Here is a 16260-nt window from a genome sequence, read left to right as displayed (position 1 = left end):
AACTAAACAAACAAACAAAAAAACATTAATTATGCCTTGACTATATTGTGACACTGCTTCAACAAGTAGCTCTGTATCGTTAAGTCTGTAATTTAGATAACCAGTCATGACTACAATTATTGGAGTTACAGACGTATTTTTCTATATTATTAATAAAGACACCTCGTGAATTTCCAGATGCGATATTTACATCGAGCATTTGAAGGCAGCACCAGATCACTGTACACAGACAGAAATAAAAATAATAATAATAATAATAATAATAATAACAATAATTTCTGATAATAGTCGTGACAGAATAACTATTAATTTAAATGCTTCATAAACTAAAAACCTTTAAGAATTGTACTGAAAGCATTCCATTTAATGCTAACTGCCACGCTTGGACTACATATCCCAGGGAGCCCCGGGTCTGTTAGTGCTGTATCCAGGAAGTGGTCAGTGGTCGTCAAGCAAACTTTTGCTTGGAAGCTCTCAGTCTGTATATTCCTGTGTGTAAATGTATTTTCTGTATCTTTATACGGGGCTACTCTACACCAGGTAAAACATAGATAATTATATGTAAAATTACAGTATAATATTCAGTTGGAAGAATTAGCGTAGAGTGAAATATGCGTTAATTAGCCTCCAGCTAATGCCAACATCTAAATACAGAAGTTAACGCTAGTTTTTAACTTGTTCAGTTATTTTAAGCTAATGTGTAGCTAATTGAACACTAGCTAGATAAGCTAGAGATTGCTCAAGATTACTACTCAGTATTTCATCTTTCTCAATCAAAATGTCCATGCTTCATATTGTTAATTTCAGTTAACCGTGGAAAATGAATAGCTGTCATGAGTCTGTGTCCCCGGAGCTCCGGCCTGGTACAGCTCGAGTTCTGGTGACTGAGCTGAGTGGTTCAGGCTACATTAACCCAACTCCTGCCACCAAACTCTCTGAAGACTCTGAAACCGCAGAGGAGCTTCACCTTTCCCCAGATAGGATGGTAAATTCCTCTGAATACAGTCAGTTTTCATGTAAATGACACATTATTTTCTCCTTGTTTTTGTCTAGTTTGTGTGCTTACTCTGTGTGCTGGATACTGTAGCTGTTTGCTTGTGCAAACCTCTGTTTTTTTGTTTTTAGATATTTGTTATGTTTACATCTGTGCATCTGACAGTAGTGACAGAGGCATTTTCATTGCATAATTTAAAAGAGGCTGGAGTTGTGGAATAGCACTGTACATGTCAACATTAAACATCTATTCAGTGCGTCTTGCCTGGTATATAATGTGTGAATGATATGTCTGATACCTGATACACTAATCCATGAACAGTAACTGGAGATAAGCAAGCACACACTGGGCAGATTGCTTTTTAAAGGTGACATTTGCAGACAGAGTTATTTCACATCATACACCGAACATAATTTGTTTATCAAAGTCACGAGTGCATGTCTACTGTAACTAGTGAAGGATGAAACTGGGTGGAGTAAGGACACAGTCCACTTCATTATGTCAGTACAGGTCAGCTAATATATTGATAATTACTTTCCTCTGCAGAAGTCGCTGTGTGGAACTCAGGATCTCTCTCATGTAACATCACTGGAGGTCTGCGTAGACACCCAAGAAAGCACACTGGGTAACTTTGGTAAGATATACAATGCACCGAGGCATTTACAAATATATTATGATCTAAAATTTAAAACCATTATGCACACATTTAAAGTTTATATATGTACTCATTACAGCTCACTGTTTGCAGTTGGCATTGGTTTTATTTCTATTTGCTGTTTCCTATGTGACAAAGGACACAATCTCAGTCACTCTTATTATATTTATATGCACATTTAAAAAACTGACAAGATGATTTTTATCCTGTCTATAATAATGATACCACAGACATTCGCAAATCAGAAAGAGATAGCAGAAAAACAAAGATGTAGAAAACATATCCATGCTAGATTTCTTGACAGGTATGTCAGCCAGGGCAACATGACTGAGGAAAATGTTGGCTATGGCCACTTTGGTCCTCAGAAAATCTTAGATTGCACAACGAGCACAGGCAAAATAGATCACTGTCCATACATGTGTGAGTCATATCCCTGACACTGTAAGCACTTCCGTTTAACTAATTGAAGCCGAACATCTGAGTAAGCTAATTTGGAAATTAATCAGGTGGCTAAAGAGTGAGACATGGCTTTGGTTATCTGTTTATCTTGTAGGTGCCTACTTGCCCAAGTTAGAGAAGCTCAAAATGAACAACAGTGTCATCATGTCAGTGAGGTAAGTTATGTAACACAAAAACCACCTCTCTGTTTTCTTCCTTGTTCGTATTCTTTTAAAGCAGATTACCTAATGGAAGATCACAGATAACGAAGAAACTGAACATGCTAGAGAGTCAAAGACAAGATTGAAAAATGTGTTCAACAAAATTGAATTTGTGCTACTGATGTTTGCTTCTTGTCGTTGTATGAGTTAGTTCATATATGTTTAGAAACAAGCAAGTACACCAAAGTCTTTTCTCTAAAGGGTTTGTAATTTGAACTTCAGTAGACATGGGAAATACTGTTCACGGTGGTCTTGGAAATCTATAAAAGGCAGTGCTTTGAGGTAGTATAGCAGGTCAAAGTCATGGGATGTGTCCCTTAAGAAGTGTAGGTTGCAGTGTAGATGTAGTTCTCTGCTCTGCTTCAGCCAAGTTTTCCCAACAGTGCCTTGTAATAAAGTATGTAAACATAGAAGATGCATGTTGCAGCTTGCAAAGCAGACACCAGCAGATGTGACGTTGAGTACTGTCTTAGAAATAGATATATGTGGAGAACAGGTTCAACTACCTGCCTCACAATAGAACGTAGAGGGATTTGTGGAATATCAGCTTTCAAGTTCATCCACTTGGACAATCCTAGAGAAAGACAAGGGAAAATGACAGTTTCTCCTTGTTTGTCCTACCAGTCTGATTGTAGCCACAGCTATGTCATCAAAAGCAAGTAAAAGACAAGCAATAAACATCAGAAATCAGACACATGTACCAATACACTATATAAACTGCCCTTATAAGAAGACAGGTGGAAAAATGTTACCAGAGCAACTGCTGAGGCATAAACAAGTATGAACAGAAAGATAGCAAACTGTCTGCTCCACCCTGTGAGCAGCAGAGCAGACCCAGCCGGACGTGCACTGCCTCTGATAGCATTTCCTGCTCTGGGCTGTGGGAGCTGTAGTGGAGAGGGTGTTACAGGGTCATAGATACACTGAGACTCTTCTGGAAGGGCCTGAGCTGTAGAGACAAGTGGGAAACAAGGGAGAGGACTGCATTCTGGGGGAGAGGAAGAAGTTTCAAAGGCCAAGAGAATGGATAGCCTTTCCCATGATTCATAGTGTTGTGTAACTCCCTTCCCTGCCTCTAAATCAAGTTTGTGCTATTTTGTCTCCTTAGAGACCTGGGAACCACCCTCTCCCACCTGCAGGTGTTGTGGATGTCTCGCTGCTGCCTGCAAGACCTAGCTGGCATTTCTACTTTGTGTTCTCTTAAGGTAGACTTTAAAGGTTACAAATGGCTCAGTGGAGATAGTTCAGCAATTCAGTCAAGTGATCTGGGTAAAAATCCATGGGGGCTAGAGTTTAGGAAAATGTATCTTTCAATGGTTAAAAATGTGTATATACATAAAAATCAGGCATTCTTGGGGGAATTTCTTGAATTGAGCTTATAGCTTCTTTCTTGTTTTTGACCAAATTTCTATTCTTCGTTATTTCCATACTTACACAGCAAATAGTGACAATGTCTGACTACTACTACTGAGTTCTTGTGATCATAGAATCCCAGTTTCAGCTGTGATATGGGAAAATGCCATATCTCTCTCTCTGACATTGTGACCTGTCTAACATGTCCTCTGTCTTACCTACTTCTTTACTTCTCCTCTGTTTAATGCATTTCAGTTGGATATTTGTTCATTCACATCTTTCCTTCCCCTCTTCATTTTTTTCAATATTCTTTTTTCCATTCTCTGCTCTCTGTGATTTCTGTCCCTGTTTTCAGGAGCTGTATTTGGCCTATAACAACGTGTCAGACGTGAGTCAGGTTGGCATGCTGGAGAACCTGCACCTGTTAGATCTGGAAGGGAATGATGTGGATGACCTAGTCCAGGTTCAGTATCTGGGTTTGTGTAGCACTCTCCGGACACTCACACTGGAGGGCAACCCGGTGTGTTTACGCCCAAACCCCACCTCAACTCAGGTAGGAAAATTCTCTGCTAATGTTCTTAATAGTTTAAGACTGAGACATATACACTGCCTGTCCAAAAAAAATCACCACCTGGATTTAACTAAGTAAATAGGATAATTGTATTGGATAATTACTGCAGTGATGAATATGTTTCAGCTGGCAACAACTTATTTAACCCTAGCTGATGCAGTGAGGAGCTTCTCACTTATTAAACAACCGTGTTGGAAGAGATATCCTGAGGTCATGGAAAGGATGTTAATCTGTTTCAGAAGGGTCAAATTATTGGCCTGCATCAAGCAAAGAAAACAACTAAGGAGATTGCTGAAACTACTAAAATTGGGTTAGAACCATCTAATGCATCATTAAAACCTGGAAGGATAGTGGTGAACCATCGTCTTCGAGGAAGAAATGTGGTTGGTCGTGCGATCTGATGAGTCCAGATTTGCCCTGTTCCAAAGTGATGGGCGCATCACAGAAAGAAGAGAGGCAGATGAAGTGATGCACTCCTCATGCCTAGCGCTTACCATACACATCTGTTGGGGACAGGGTTATGATCTGGGGTTGCTGCAGTTGGTTAGGTCCAGGTTCAGCAATGTTATGTTCCCAAAGAATGAGGTCAGCTGACTACCTAAGTATACTAAAAAATACCAGGTCTTTCCATCAATGGGGTTTTTCTTCCCTGATGGCACGAGCATATTCCAAGATGACAATGCCAGGATTCATGAGGCTCACACTGAGAATGAGTGGTTCAGGGAGCATGAGACATCATTTTCACATGTGGATTGGCCTCCACATAGTCCAGACCTCAGCCCCATTGAGAATCTTTGGGATGTTCTGGAGAAGACTTTGCGCAGCGGTCCGACTCTCCCATCATCAGTGCAAGATCTTGGCAGAAAATTAGTGCAACTCTGGACAGAAATAAATGCTGTGGCTTTTTTAGAAGCTTATTGAAACGATGCTACAGTGAATGTGTGCCATTCTCATAGCTAAAGGTGGTCCAGTGAAATATCAGAGAGTGCAACTTTCTTTTTGGATGCGCAGTGTACATTTGTCATCATCTACCTAAAAAGAGCCCACTTGAATAAGGAAATACAGATCATGTTTAAATCCAAATGTGAGCTTTTCCTTCAAAAGACCTATGAGCCTGTCCTTGTCAAACTCCTTGTTTGTCCTTTGTGAATCAGCAGACAGATATCTGACAAGTAAGCATTGTTCTAGTGGAAATGTATTTTAATCTGTGATATCCAAAATTAGCCACAAAAGTCACACCTGTGCTGTAAATATGACCAATAGTTATTTCAGATCAACAATTGTACCATGATGAAAGGATGGGAATGCATTGATACATGATGTGTGTTTTAATATGTTCTAAAACTAATGTGTTAGGCATTTAGCAGATGCTCTTACTCAGATTAACATACTTTGAGCACAATTGTAGACAGTAGAATATTTCTAAAATCCTAGATCAATGCGTCTTGAGCCAATCATTAGCAAGTGGTGCAAAGCTCAGACTGACAGTAGTCTGGCAGATGATAAAACAAAACTGAGAACAGTTGGAGTTGAATAAAGCTTGAGCAATGAGCTGGGCACAGTTCCTGGAAAGGAAGTGTTGTATTCAGCTGATGTTGTAAAAGCCAACTTACAAATGGTCCTGATCATTTAACGGTCTCTCCTGTGCTAGCAGGCCGTCAGCCCTCATGCCTTTGTCAGATAATCATGAAAATGTAATTAGCGTGTGCTGAGATGTAAACATATCAGTATGATCTCGGCACTCTGCATCTGGATCTTCAACACACCAGAGAGGAGTCTGGGAGAGCAGGATGAATCTAACTAGTCAAGCATAACAACCACACTCTATACTCACTCCTCTGTGGAGAGACATCATGACACAGAGATAATGTGTTATTATTACATTACAGTGCTTATGTGGTCTCTCTGTAAACTTGCCGGTACACTATTAGTTCAGTGTAAAAGTCCGGTGCATGATTCACCATGGGCCATTTCAGTGGTGCAGAGTGTAGCTGGGTACATGGTACGGTACAAGCTGCATCTCCACTGCACTAAGCTGTGAGTTTTTTGGGCCACTGTGAATGTGTTTATTTACACCCACCAGCGGAGCATTAATTAGGAAACTAGGGCAATGAAGGGAGATGCTGAGCTGAATATGCATTAGGCCTGCGCTTTGTAGTGACTGAGGGGTTCTTGGGTTCGCTGTCTTGCCAAACTATCACTCTTCTTTCTCTCTCTTTCCATCACACACACACATCCACTCACTTCCTCTCACTTAGGCCTTATTCTCCTCCTCTTTTCTCTTTTGTTTCCTCCTTGCCAGCCACTCACTCTGTTTTTTCTTTCACTGCATCTGTGGGGTTCGGTGAGGACCAGGAGTGCCGAGCTCTAATTTGATCGCTCAGTAGCTCTGTGATTTACGGGAGTCTCTTTCTGTCTCTGCTGATAAAAGACCAGGCTTCAGTGCAAGATCTTCGTAGCACTAACCTGCATTGCAAGGTGAATGCAAAAAGACATTATGAAAGCTAGTTAATATGCAACATTTTTAATGTGATGCCAGTAACTAAAGACACAGTTAGCATCATTCGGCCTTTAAACTGCTAGTAAATCATTAGCTTGGTTAACAATATAAATCAATACTTTCTTTTAAAGTGGGTCACAAATAATTTTATTTATTTATTTTTTCATCCAGGCCCCATATTGTGCACTTGTGTATAATAGAATAGAATTTAGATTGCAAGTGCATTGATCTGGTTTTGCTGTGTCTGTCAAAGCATAATTAAGTAGGTCAGTCCATGTCAAGCACAGAAATGAGACGTCCAGTTTTAAAATTTATATTAAATGATGTTTTGTTAATAGAAGCAGTCCTAAATAACTGCAGTGCATAATGCAGTTATGGCTTACTGTACACAAAAGGCCACTTGATAAAACAATGTCAAGCATTGAACAAGTATGAAATATCTGAGTCACAGTTTTTAACTATCGTAATGGCCCACTAATTGTGTTATGCTCCATGCTTCTTCTCCCTTTTTGTACCCCTTCCTTGTTTTGTAAGATAGCTGTGTGTTTTCTACATTCACTCTTTCTCTTGTGTTTCTCTTCCACCCAGATTGCAGACTATAGTTACCGGGCAGCAGTGAGGGAGTTGGTCCCTCAGCTGCGTTACCTAGATGGTAAAAGGGTGGAGGAGGACATACTGAGTTGCTGTAGCACCGAGGGAGAAGACTTGGAGATCGTCATAAACGCCATTAGAGATTGCAACTCCTCTCTGACCACTAGCATGGACGGTGTGTATGTATAAGTTGTATTGAATGAGTCGACCCAGTACGGTTAATTACAGATGTATTTTTAATGAGCAACTGACTTTTGTCTTTGTAGAGGAGATAGCAGACAGTGCGTGCCCTTACAGCAGACCTAGTTCTGCCAGACGTCCTTCTTCCAGCCTCTCCTGTGTCTGGCCCATGTCATCTGTGGGCTCCAGACCAAAAACTGGCTCCAGACCCGTGTCCGCAGCCAGACCTGGAGTTCTCTCCCCTTCTGGGTCCAGACCTGGTTCTGCAGACTCAGATCTAGCAGCAGTGGAAGCAGAAACCAGTGCCCTTACACATGGTTAGGCACACCGGTGTTTAATTTCAACATTTTATTCAGTTTCAGTGCCATTTTCATTGTTCTTGATTAGCATCAACCTGTACAGATGAACATTCAGAACAGTATCAGCAATTTTTACTCAACAGTGCCACCAAGAGGACTCAAATGAGTGTTGAAACACTGATACTTTGACTCAGAAATCCCTTTTTATCTATTAATTTTTGAAGGAGCTGGCAAAATTCTGTTCTGTGGAAACCCAGTCCAGGCTATTCGAGCAAGACGAGAAAAGTTGAAAGTAAGTGGCAACAGAGTTCCTCCAATTCAGGAAAAAACATTTTGCTGTTTGAAAAAAAAAAAATCTGACTCTGTCAATTATCACATTAATACATACCAATCTATCTTTTTTGACATGCTGTTTCCAGTACAAGCCTTGGAGCCTTTAGTGCCAGCTGAGAGGAACAACAGGCTTTATGGGCTCTGACAGGCCATTATGGCTGTCTGGCACCAGCAGCTCATCTCTTTAATGTCATGTCAGTATGAACAGAAGCAGCTAATTATTAGCAGGAGGACAGAAACCTGAGAAGATAAGCCCAGTGAGGGGAGAATGCAAGTGATAGAGATGTGTGAAGGGCAGTGTCAGAGGGACTGACAGATGGGGCTTTTGCTGCTAACACCATGAGAACTGTGAAACTGGCTCATACACTCCCCACTGCTGTCACTGCCTTTCTTCCTCTTACCTTCCCCTCCTGCTCAGTCTGTTCCCCTCCCTCTCCATCTGACCATAATAACAACTGTCTATCCATAATTAATGTGCTCCGCTCTTAGGCTTCCAGTCCTCTGTTATGTTTCCGAGCTTCCCCTCCTACCCTTCATGTTCATTCTCCCTGTCTTGTGTTTCACAGACAGCACCCACCAGATCTACTTTCACCCCACGGGACTTGCCCATCCATGTACCAGAACACACGTATGACCTTGAGGAGCCTGACCTTAGAGAACGTGTCAATGTGTTTGCTCAGCTCAGAGCTTGGAGGGAGCAGCATAGCAGGTAGTAAATGCTTACATACTTCGCACAAACAGAGGGCTGTCATGCATGTGTGTGTTCCAGTTTGTTCCTTACATCAGCTGTCAACCTGGATGCACCTACAGACTTTTTGCAGATGAAACTAAATATCTTCCTTTCTTATTTTTCAGTCGTATTCAGGCCATTGAGAGAGAAAGACGGCCACAGGTCCTGGCCATTCAGCATGATGATGATGATGATGATGAGAGAGATGATGATGATGATGAAGAAAAAGAAGGCTTTGGTGGTATGCGGAGTGACAGTAGTGATGAAGAACTTGGAGAGGACAAACAGTGCGACAGCCTAGATGCTGCCTCACCAGACTCCTCTTTCAAGTCTTTTTCCCCTGGTGAACGCTCACTAAATTAATATGAATTTATTACAGATTCCAAGCAGTCTTACAGAATACAAACTGTAATGTCAGTGCTTGATCCTAAACTAATAGCTAAACTCTTTCAGTTAATGTTTTTTTATTTTTTTGTTGTTCTCAGACCTGCATCACAGAGAAGCCTTCTCCCCTGTTGTGGCTCAACTGTCCTCGTCCTCAGATACCCCGCTGTCTCCTTCTCCCCCTCTCAGTGCCACTGCAGCTACTGGTAAACGGACGCTATCACAGATCCGTGCACGCAGGCTTCGTCTCAGCCAGGCCAACTCAGAAAATGTACCTGATTTCAGCAGAGTAGCATGTGAGTCTGGACCAGGTACAACTCCTGCAGATGCAGACCTCATACTCCACAGGGTCCAGCAGATGACGAGGACCAAAGTGCCTGTATTACCTCAGTCTGGCCACGTTCTCCACCCACCTCCAACAAGTGTTCCAGATGAAGGGCTCATAGATTCATGGTGTGGCTTTATAAAAAGTTACTTTTATATATACATGTATGTAGTATGATCTTAATAGATTATAATCTGTTTTGTTGCTGTAGCTTGATATAAAGGTCTTCTTTTTGAATGATTTTAGAAAAATAAAGAATTGAATACTTAAATTATATTAAAATGTAATTTGTAAGTGAATGTTTCAAACATGTGACAGTGTTTTTCACAATATATGATATCATTTTGCAATTAAATTACAATTGTGACTTGATAATTAACAAAGTTCAAATTAACAAAGTTTTAGGTAAATGTAATGTTGATGTCAGGTGGACCCAAACAAAAGTTCTCTCTCTTTCAGTGAGGACATGGACCTATCCAGTGTACAGCTGCGGCTCCACAAGCACAAGATGTCCAAAATCCTCGACAGACCAGCAATTACTCACCCTCACACAGCCAGGGCAGCTCTACAAAAACATCACCAGCACCACATACTCCAGCCCAGCAGAGGGCGCTCACAGCCAGACTGACAGCAGACTGGGCTGACTTGCAGGCATCAGTATGACTCCAGGAACTGTTCTGTTGAGGAGAATCATTCCCATTATTTGACTCATCACTCAGTCATGACTCATCATTCGCACAATGCTGTCAGGTGTGTTGAGATTTCTTGTATTTGAAGACTCTCTCCCTTTTAGCAATTATTGAATGTATTCTTGTTGGGACTCACCAGTGCATCAACATCCAAGGAACTCATTACTCATAGGGCTTCAACATAAGCAGTCAAGTTATTAACATGACTAACAGTGTAATTGAAGGACTGAGATAATCTCTTTAATACTACAGAGTTGCCGGTTTTAGCTGGATGAAAATGAAATCGGATGTAACTGACAACTGACTTGCAACTCTCAGGACAAAATATAAAATTATATTTCAAATGCATCCTTTTGTTTTACCTAGTTAAAAAAACTTTCATCAGTTTGTGATTCTATTTCAATAAAGCTTAGCTATAAAGAAAAGTCAAATTATTGCCTTAGGTCGCTGCAGTGACGGTGATTTTCCTTATATCCACGGTGTAATAGTCTCATACTGTCACTTGAGGGCACTATCTGTAAACATCAAATCAGAATCTCAATCCATTGCTTCAAACCCCTTGAGCAAATGATCATTCTACAACTCACCATTTCAAAGAAAAAGAATCATTAGTGTATTGCCCGTTTGGAAACATCTGAGGTCTGAGTTAGATTAAAGTGATATACATTTAAAATATAAAGAATGTAAGCATTGCGCCTTGCTTGCTGCTAATACATGTTAAAATATTTCATGACGTATTACTGATACAGAGCAGAAGTGATGCAGTGGAACGAATCAAGTCCATTTGGAGTTTATACGTTCTGTGACGTATCCCATTGTTTATCAAAAGCTATGGGAAATTACCCATCTACTGCACTGTGAAGGACAATCTCAGACTCATTTGTTCTGAGACACACTTGGAACATACGCTGCTATATCTGGGTGGATGAGGACCAGAGAGGGAGACAATTTTAACACTTCAGTAGCTCTTAAGGTCATATAATGTTAAACAGGTGTCTTTGAAAGCCATCACAGTGGTCTTAGCATTGAATTTCATTCCAGGGAAACAGCTGAAACCAGCACGGTGATATTTCCAAATTTGTGTTTTGCATGAACACCTGAACTGGGCACACAAACACACACAAACACACACCATGAACACACATCAGAAAGCACTTACCATTTTTCTGTCATCCATGCATCAGACCTGTCCACAGAAACAGGATGTAAATAAATGAGTCAACGAAACAAAGCGCAGCCAGTTATTAAACCTTGACAGCTCTGCTAATACCCCTCCCCGCAGTGTGGATTAAGAGATGTACACAATGTAGACATAGGAATGTGTCGGATACATGCAGGTGCCCATAGCTACTCAGCTGTTATGTAACATGTTTGTGCTTTTTTTTTTTTTTTTTTTACCTTCTAGTAACACTTTCCATCACGTAGCTGTACCACTCTCCGTCATTTCCTCACACAGCTTCATTTGTTGGGATTGCTCTGCTGCCTTGCTCTCTGTCAGGTGTTTTTCAGCCACACTTCCATCACGGCGGTGACACTGGGTTACATCTCAAGACACAGATGGAGGGGAATGGAATGAAAGGAAAGGCCTTTTATGGTGGGAAAGTGGGATGGTAGTCTCTCTGAAAAGACTTGTAATTTCTGTGAAAGGCATCATTCTTACAGCCGGTCAGGACTGGGGACCTGATCTGGCCTGTGAGAGGCTTTCTTCCACTCCCAGTTATTACCAGATGATGAGACAAAACAGAAAGGTCTGGTTTCTATATGTGGTTTTTGGGATAGTAAATATTACGAGAAAAGAAAGAGTAATTTCAGTACTGATGATTTTATCCAATACAACACTGATGTTGAAAGACAACTGCATTAAAAATGAGTTATGTGAAATAATTTTTCTGGAGATAATTAATAAAAACAGGTAGCCGATTATGTTACTAAGGCAAATATATCTGATGTTAGAGTATACATCAAGAAAAACGTCCTAAAAACAAACAATGAAGCAGAGAAAACTATCAGCACATGCCATGGATACTACTAAAATAAATACCAGGTGATGAGTCTAAAATTAAAATCGTGATCATGTCAGGTAGGTTGTGGTTACATTCCTCAAAACATTATCAAAGGTTCACACTCAAGTTGTAACTACAGCAAACAAGATGGGTGTGAATAAATTACAGGGAAATGCATTCTAGAAATTTCAGTTCTATTAGGTAATCACGCCATCATCTTGTTTTGACTTGAGACCAATCACTTTTCCTATCAAGCATTTCAGCTGGAAAAAACATCCCGGTATGAGTTCAGACAGGCCCGGGAGATGCTGTTTGTACAGTACTGCAGGATGCCAGAAGGAACATCCCATTCACTGTAAGATATTTCAGCCTCGTAACTCATTTTCTGGAGACACCTTTATAACCAAAGACAGACGTCAGACATAATGGTAAACAAAAGGCATAACTGTAATGTCATTTAGACATTTATATATACAGAATTCAGAAGTGAGGCTAATCTTCTTGTCACATTAGGTGATTCATCTCTATGCCAAAGCAATAAAGCAAAACAGTTAATGTGTACAGGTAAGGTCCTTGTTTTTGTGCTTACAAATGACATATTATAGCTCATTTTACATGCACATGGTGACATCCATCACTGCCTTTGCAAGCATTCCAAGGCAGATGTTTCAGATTTATGCTTATGGGTTTCTTTTTTAGTCATTTTTAGAGCAGTAATTGGGATTAGTGGGACCAGTACCAAATTTATTTAAGTGCTGCATATGCTGGAAAAGTCCTGCGTCACTCCGCAAACATGATTTAGAAGTTTAAGGAATGTTTGACCCAGATACATGAAACTCAAACATCTGAGGCAACTTTTATTGACAATGGAGTATTGTATTCTTTGATTTATCTAGATAGGAACTGTACTATAAACAGAAATGCCCCACACATCTATGATCCAGGCATAAAAAAAATTCCATTCAAGGCTTTTATTTAGCCCATAACAAATCTTATCTCAGATCAGTGATAGCACTCACACGGGTGGTTTCTATTGCTTTTGTTGATGAAACAGCGTAAACTTGTATTAAAGACAGTTTCAAGTGATGAAAAGATTATTGCCAAAATAATTACAACCTTCCGCTTCTAACATTTCCTCCCCATCATAATTAAAACACACATGCTGTAACATAAACAGCACTTTGTCAGAAAAAGGAACCAAAGTGGTGCCTCAGTCTCAAATGGAATTAGATTTAGTCTGGAATCCAAGTCATTTGTAACTGTAATTAGTTACATTTCCATTAAATAATCCAACAATGTAATCTATCTGCTGTCATCCTACAGATTTTCCTGTATTAGAAAAGTGTTTCTGTTTACTGTCATACATTGGTGTGAGATGAAGTCTGCTGCTGCCATCATGCTGTGTGTCTGTGATTACCTCCAGCCATGTGTTGACACAGGTTAACCAGCGTTTTATCATAATAAGTAAAGCTAATGAGCCAATTCCCAGTTGCTTGTTAGTGTTTGCTGTTGCCATGTAAATACACTTCCTGGCTGCTCCTCAGTAACTGCTTGTAAATCTGTGGTTAGTCCTGTCTGTGGCATTTTGTATGAACAACATTTCATTTATCCTTAGATATACAATTTATTATTTATATATCTATAATAATAATAATAATAATAATAATAATAATAATAATAATAATAATAATAATAATAATAATAATAATAATAATAATAATAATAATTATTATTATTATTATTATTATTATTATTATTATTATTATTATTATTATTATTATTATTATTATTATTATTATTATTATTATTATTTTGCCTTTGCTACCCCTTAAGTTAATTTTAACAATAATATTCTTGGTTACAACATTAAGTTTGAAATTGCGTACCGGAAGCTGTATCGTTTCTATTTCCGGAATTGCTGCCTAAAGCGGACTTTTGACTTCAGGAGGGAGCAGAAAGATGAATCACCGACTTCAGCTCGACTACTAAAGCACTTGTAAGTTGTTTTCGCCTTGTGCTTTTATATTTAGACACGGTTTTGTTGGACTGAAATGGTCATGAACATAAAAAAAAAAAAACTTTTGATGCAACAAGTGCAGGGACGTCAGCACCTGCAGGATGACGGAAGAGTAGCGACCAACCGAGTTGTTTAGTTTGAGTTTACAAGGACAGCATGCGGTCAGAAAGTTCACCTGTTGGTTTATGAGCGCTTTTAATGCTGTTTTTTTTGTCAACTACTGATCAGCTAAGTCACTTCAACAGCAAAAACCTGTTAAAAATCCGCTATTTTAGCATAAACTTTTCACCCTTGTGCGTGAAAAAGCTACACAGTAAGCACGAAGAACAAAAATGTCTTTAAAAGAGAAAATGCTATGAAGATATTTTTGTTTTAACATATTTTTCCATTTTCAAAAAGTTAATCAACACCAGTCCTGATCATAACTATCAAATATGAATTCATTTTTTTTGCATTCTAACCAATTATATGCCATTTTTAAAAACATGATGTTTGTTTTTTAAAAATGATAAAATAAGGAAATAATTATTTTCCGCGTATTAAGGGATAAGTGGGGGAAAATTAGCAACAACACAGATTCTGATTGCTTATTACTTTTGTGCAGTGTCAGTTTAAGACCAGATATTGATTCATTTTCAGGGTTTTTACAGTTTAAATGTCAGATTGTTACATTATGCCATTGACATTGGAATTATCTTTCATGTAATAAATGGTAGGTATTTGTTTTGGATTGGCACAGCCTAGGATATGTCATGGATTAGCAACAACATTGATTCTGATGCACGTGTAAAGCAATAATAGGGACATTTTTGTCCTTAAGGTCAATTTTTGTGTACACAGTATGATATTGATGTATTATTGGAGCTATGATTGAGGAAAAAAAGATTTCAAAGTCTCCAATAAATACACACATTTGCCAGATGTATACTGCATGGATTAACACAGCCAAAAATTATCCAAAAATTTAAATGGAAAAAAAGACAAAAATGTCCTGCAACTCTCAATCAATCATAATATTATTGAAGTTGCAATATAGGCAGGCGTAATATCCAAAGGAGCTGCAGTTTTTGGTAAAATGAGCCACAACATACCATTTTAAAGAACCACTCTGATAAAGTTTACTGCTGACCGTCTCAGAAACACAGATTAATGCTTTTGGAGTTATATACTTGTTTAGTAGTGCTGCTGTTAACGACTGTTTCTGTATTGATCAATCTCTTGTCTGTTTTACCACTTAGTTGATTAACCTAAACAATTAATTTTCTTCCAAAAAAAAGCAAATAAGCATTTGATTTAAGTTCATTTTATTTTGACAGTCCATATTCCACTGTGTAATGCACCACTGTATAAAATGTAAATGAAAACTGTAGGTTGAAACTGAAAACTCAAACATGATAAACAATTAACAATAAAGTTAAACAATAAAGGATTATTGTTTAACTCAGTAGTGCAGTTCAAAAAGAAATCCAAGTTTCTATCAAAGCCCTAAACAAACTTTGATCAATGACAGGAGAGGGACTTAAAATAAAATGTTGTAGTGCTACAGAGGCGCTCGGCCAGATAAATCATATTTTCCAGAGGTAAGAGGTATGTGCCCATTTGGTGCAAACTACAGCAAAAAGTGCATCATTTTAAATGTATATATATTTTTTGTGTAAAATTAATTCACAGATTAACATTCCTACTAGGATCAGCGCTTGTATCACAGTCGTGGTATTGAAAAAAATCTGCAATGTGATTTTTATTTTTTATTTTTTTGTGTGTGTAGTGTTCAGCTCTAGCCTGAAGTCAATGGCAGTCAAAGGAAGCATGGTTATTCATGAGCATTAGTGATGAGTTGTTTTAGAGTAAATCTGCATTGTGAAAGATGAATAAATGAATCAAGAGATTTAGGAACTTGTTTTACTGGCTTATAATTAGTGGCTTTGCTGGCTATAATAAGTAATTGGTTGGCTTGTTAGAAAATAGTGAAATATG

The 16260-nt window shown here is 38.9% G+C and overlaps 2 protein-coding genes across 3 annotated transcripts in view; both read left to right on the top strand.

Annotated features, from left to right (window-relative positions):
- Positions 1-437: 437 nt before the first annotated feature.
- lrrc56 (leucine rich repeat containing 56) lies at positions 438-12380 on the top strand. 2 transcript variants are annotated; one of them, XM_035940614.2, is made up of 13 exons: positions 438-540; positions 808-985; positions 1541-1628; positions 2203-2263; positions 3417-3513; positions 4017-4214; positions 7321-7498; positions 7590-7820; positions 8027-8094; positions 8702-8844; positions 8991-9106; positions 9351-9702; positions 10034-12380. In XM_035940614.2, exons 2-13 carry the CDS (start codon positions 821-823, stop codon positions 10200-10202), a joined length of 1866 nt encoding a protein of 621 aa, XP_035796507.2. In that variant the 5' UTR covers positions 438-540; positions 808-820; the 3' UTR covers positions 10203-12380. The 2 variants fall into 2 exon arrangements, with proteins under 2 accessions (XP_035796507.2, XP_035796506.2); XM_035940613.2 differs by having other exon boundaries at positions 8991-9208; positions 10034-12378.
- Positions 12381-14183: 1803 nt separating this feature from the next.
- The window catches only part of rassf7a (Ras association domain family member 7a), a 36649-nt gene continuing 34572 nt past the window's right edge, over positions 14184-16260 (top strand). The window contains exon 1 of the mRNA XM_023293527.3: positions 14184-14262. The gene's annotated coding sequence lies outside the window, so the exon portion shown is untranslated. The remainder of the gene's footprint in view (positions 14263-16260) is intronic.

Source organism: Amphiprion ocellaris, chromosome 3 (assembly GCF_022539595.1).
Source record: "Amphiprion ocellaris isolate individual 3 ecotype Okinawa chromosome 3, ASM2253959v1, whole genome shotgun sequence".
NCBI lineage: Eukaryota > Metazoa > Chordata > Actinopteri > Pomacentridae > Amphiprion > Amphiprion ocellaris.
This window is presented reverse-complemented; position numbering and strand designations above follow the sequence as displayed.

Coding starts and splice junctions, on each gene's coding strand:
- lrrc56 (XM_035940613.2), top strand. CDS start 821: ATGAATAGCTGTCATGAGTCTGTGTCCCCGGAGCTCCGGCCTGGTACA. Junction 8,095..8,701: donor CAAGACGAGAAAAGTTGAAA/GTAAGTGGCAAC, acceptor TGTGTTTCACAG/ACAGCACCCACCAGATCTAC. Junction 9,209..9,350: donor TTTCAAGTCTTTTTCCCCTG/GTGAACGCTCAC, acceptor TGTTGTTCTCAG/ACCTGCATCACAGAGAAGCC.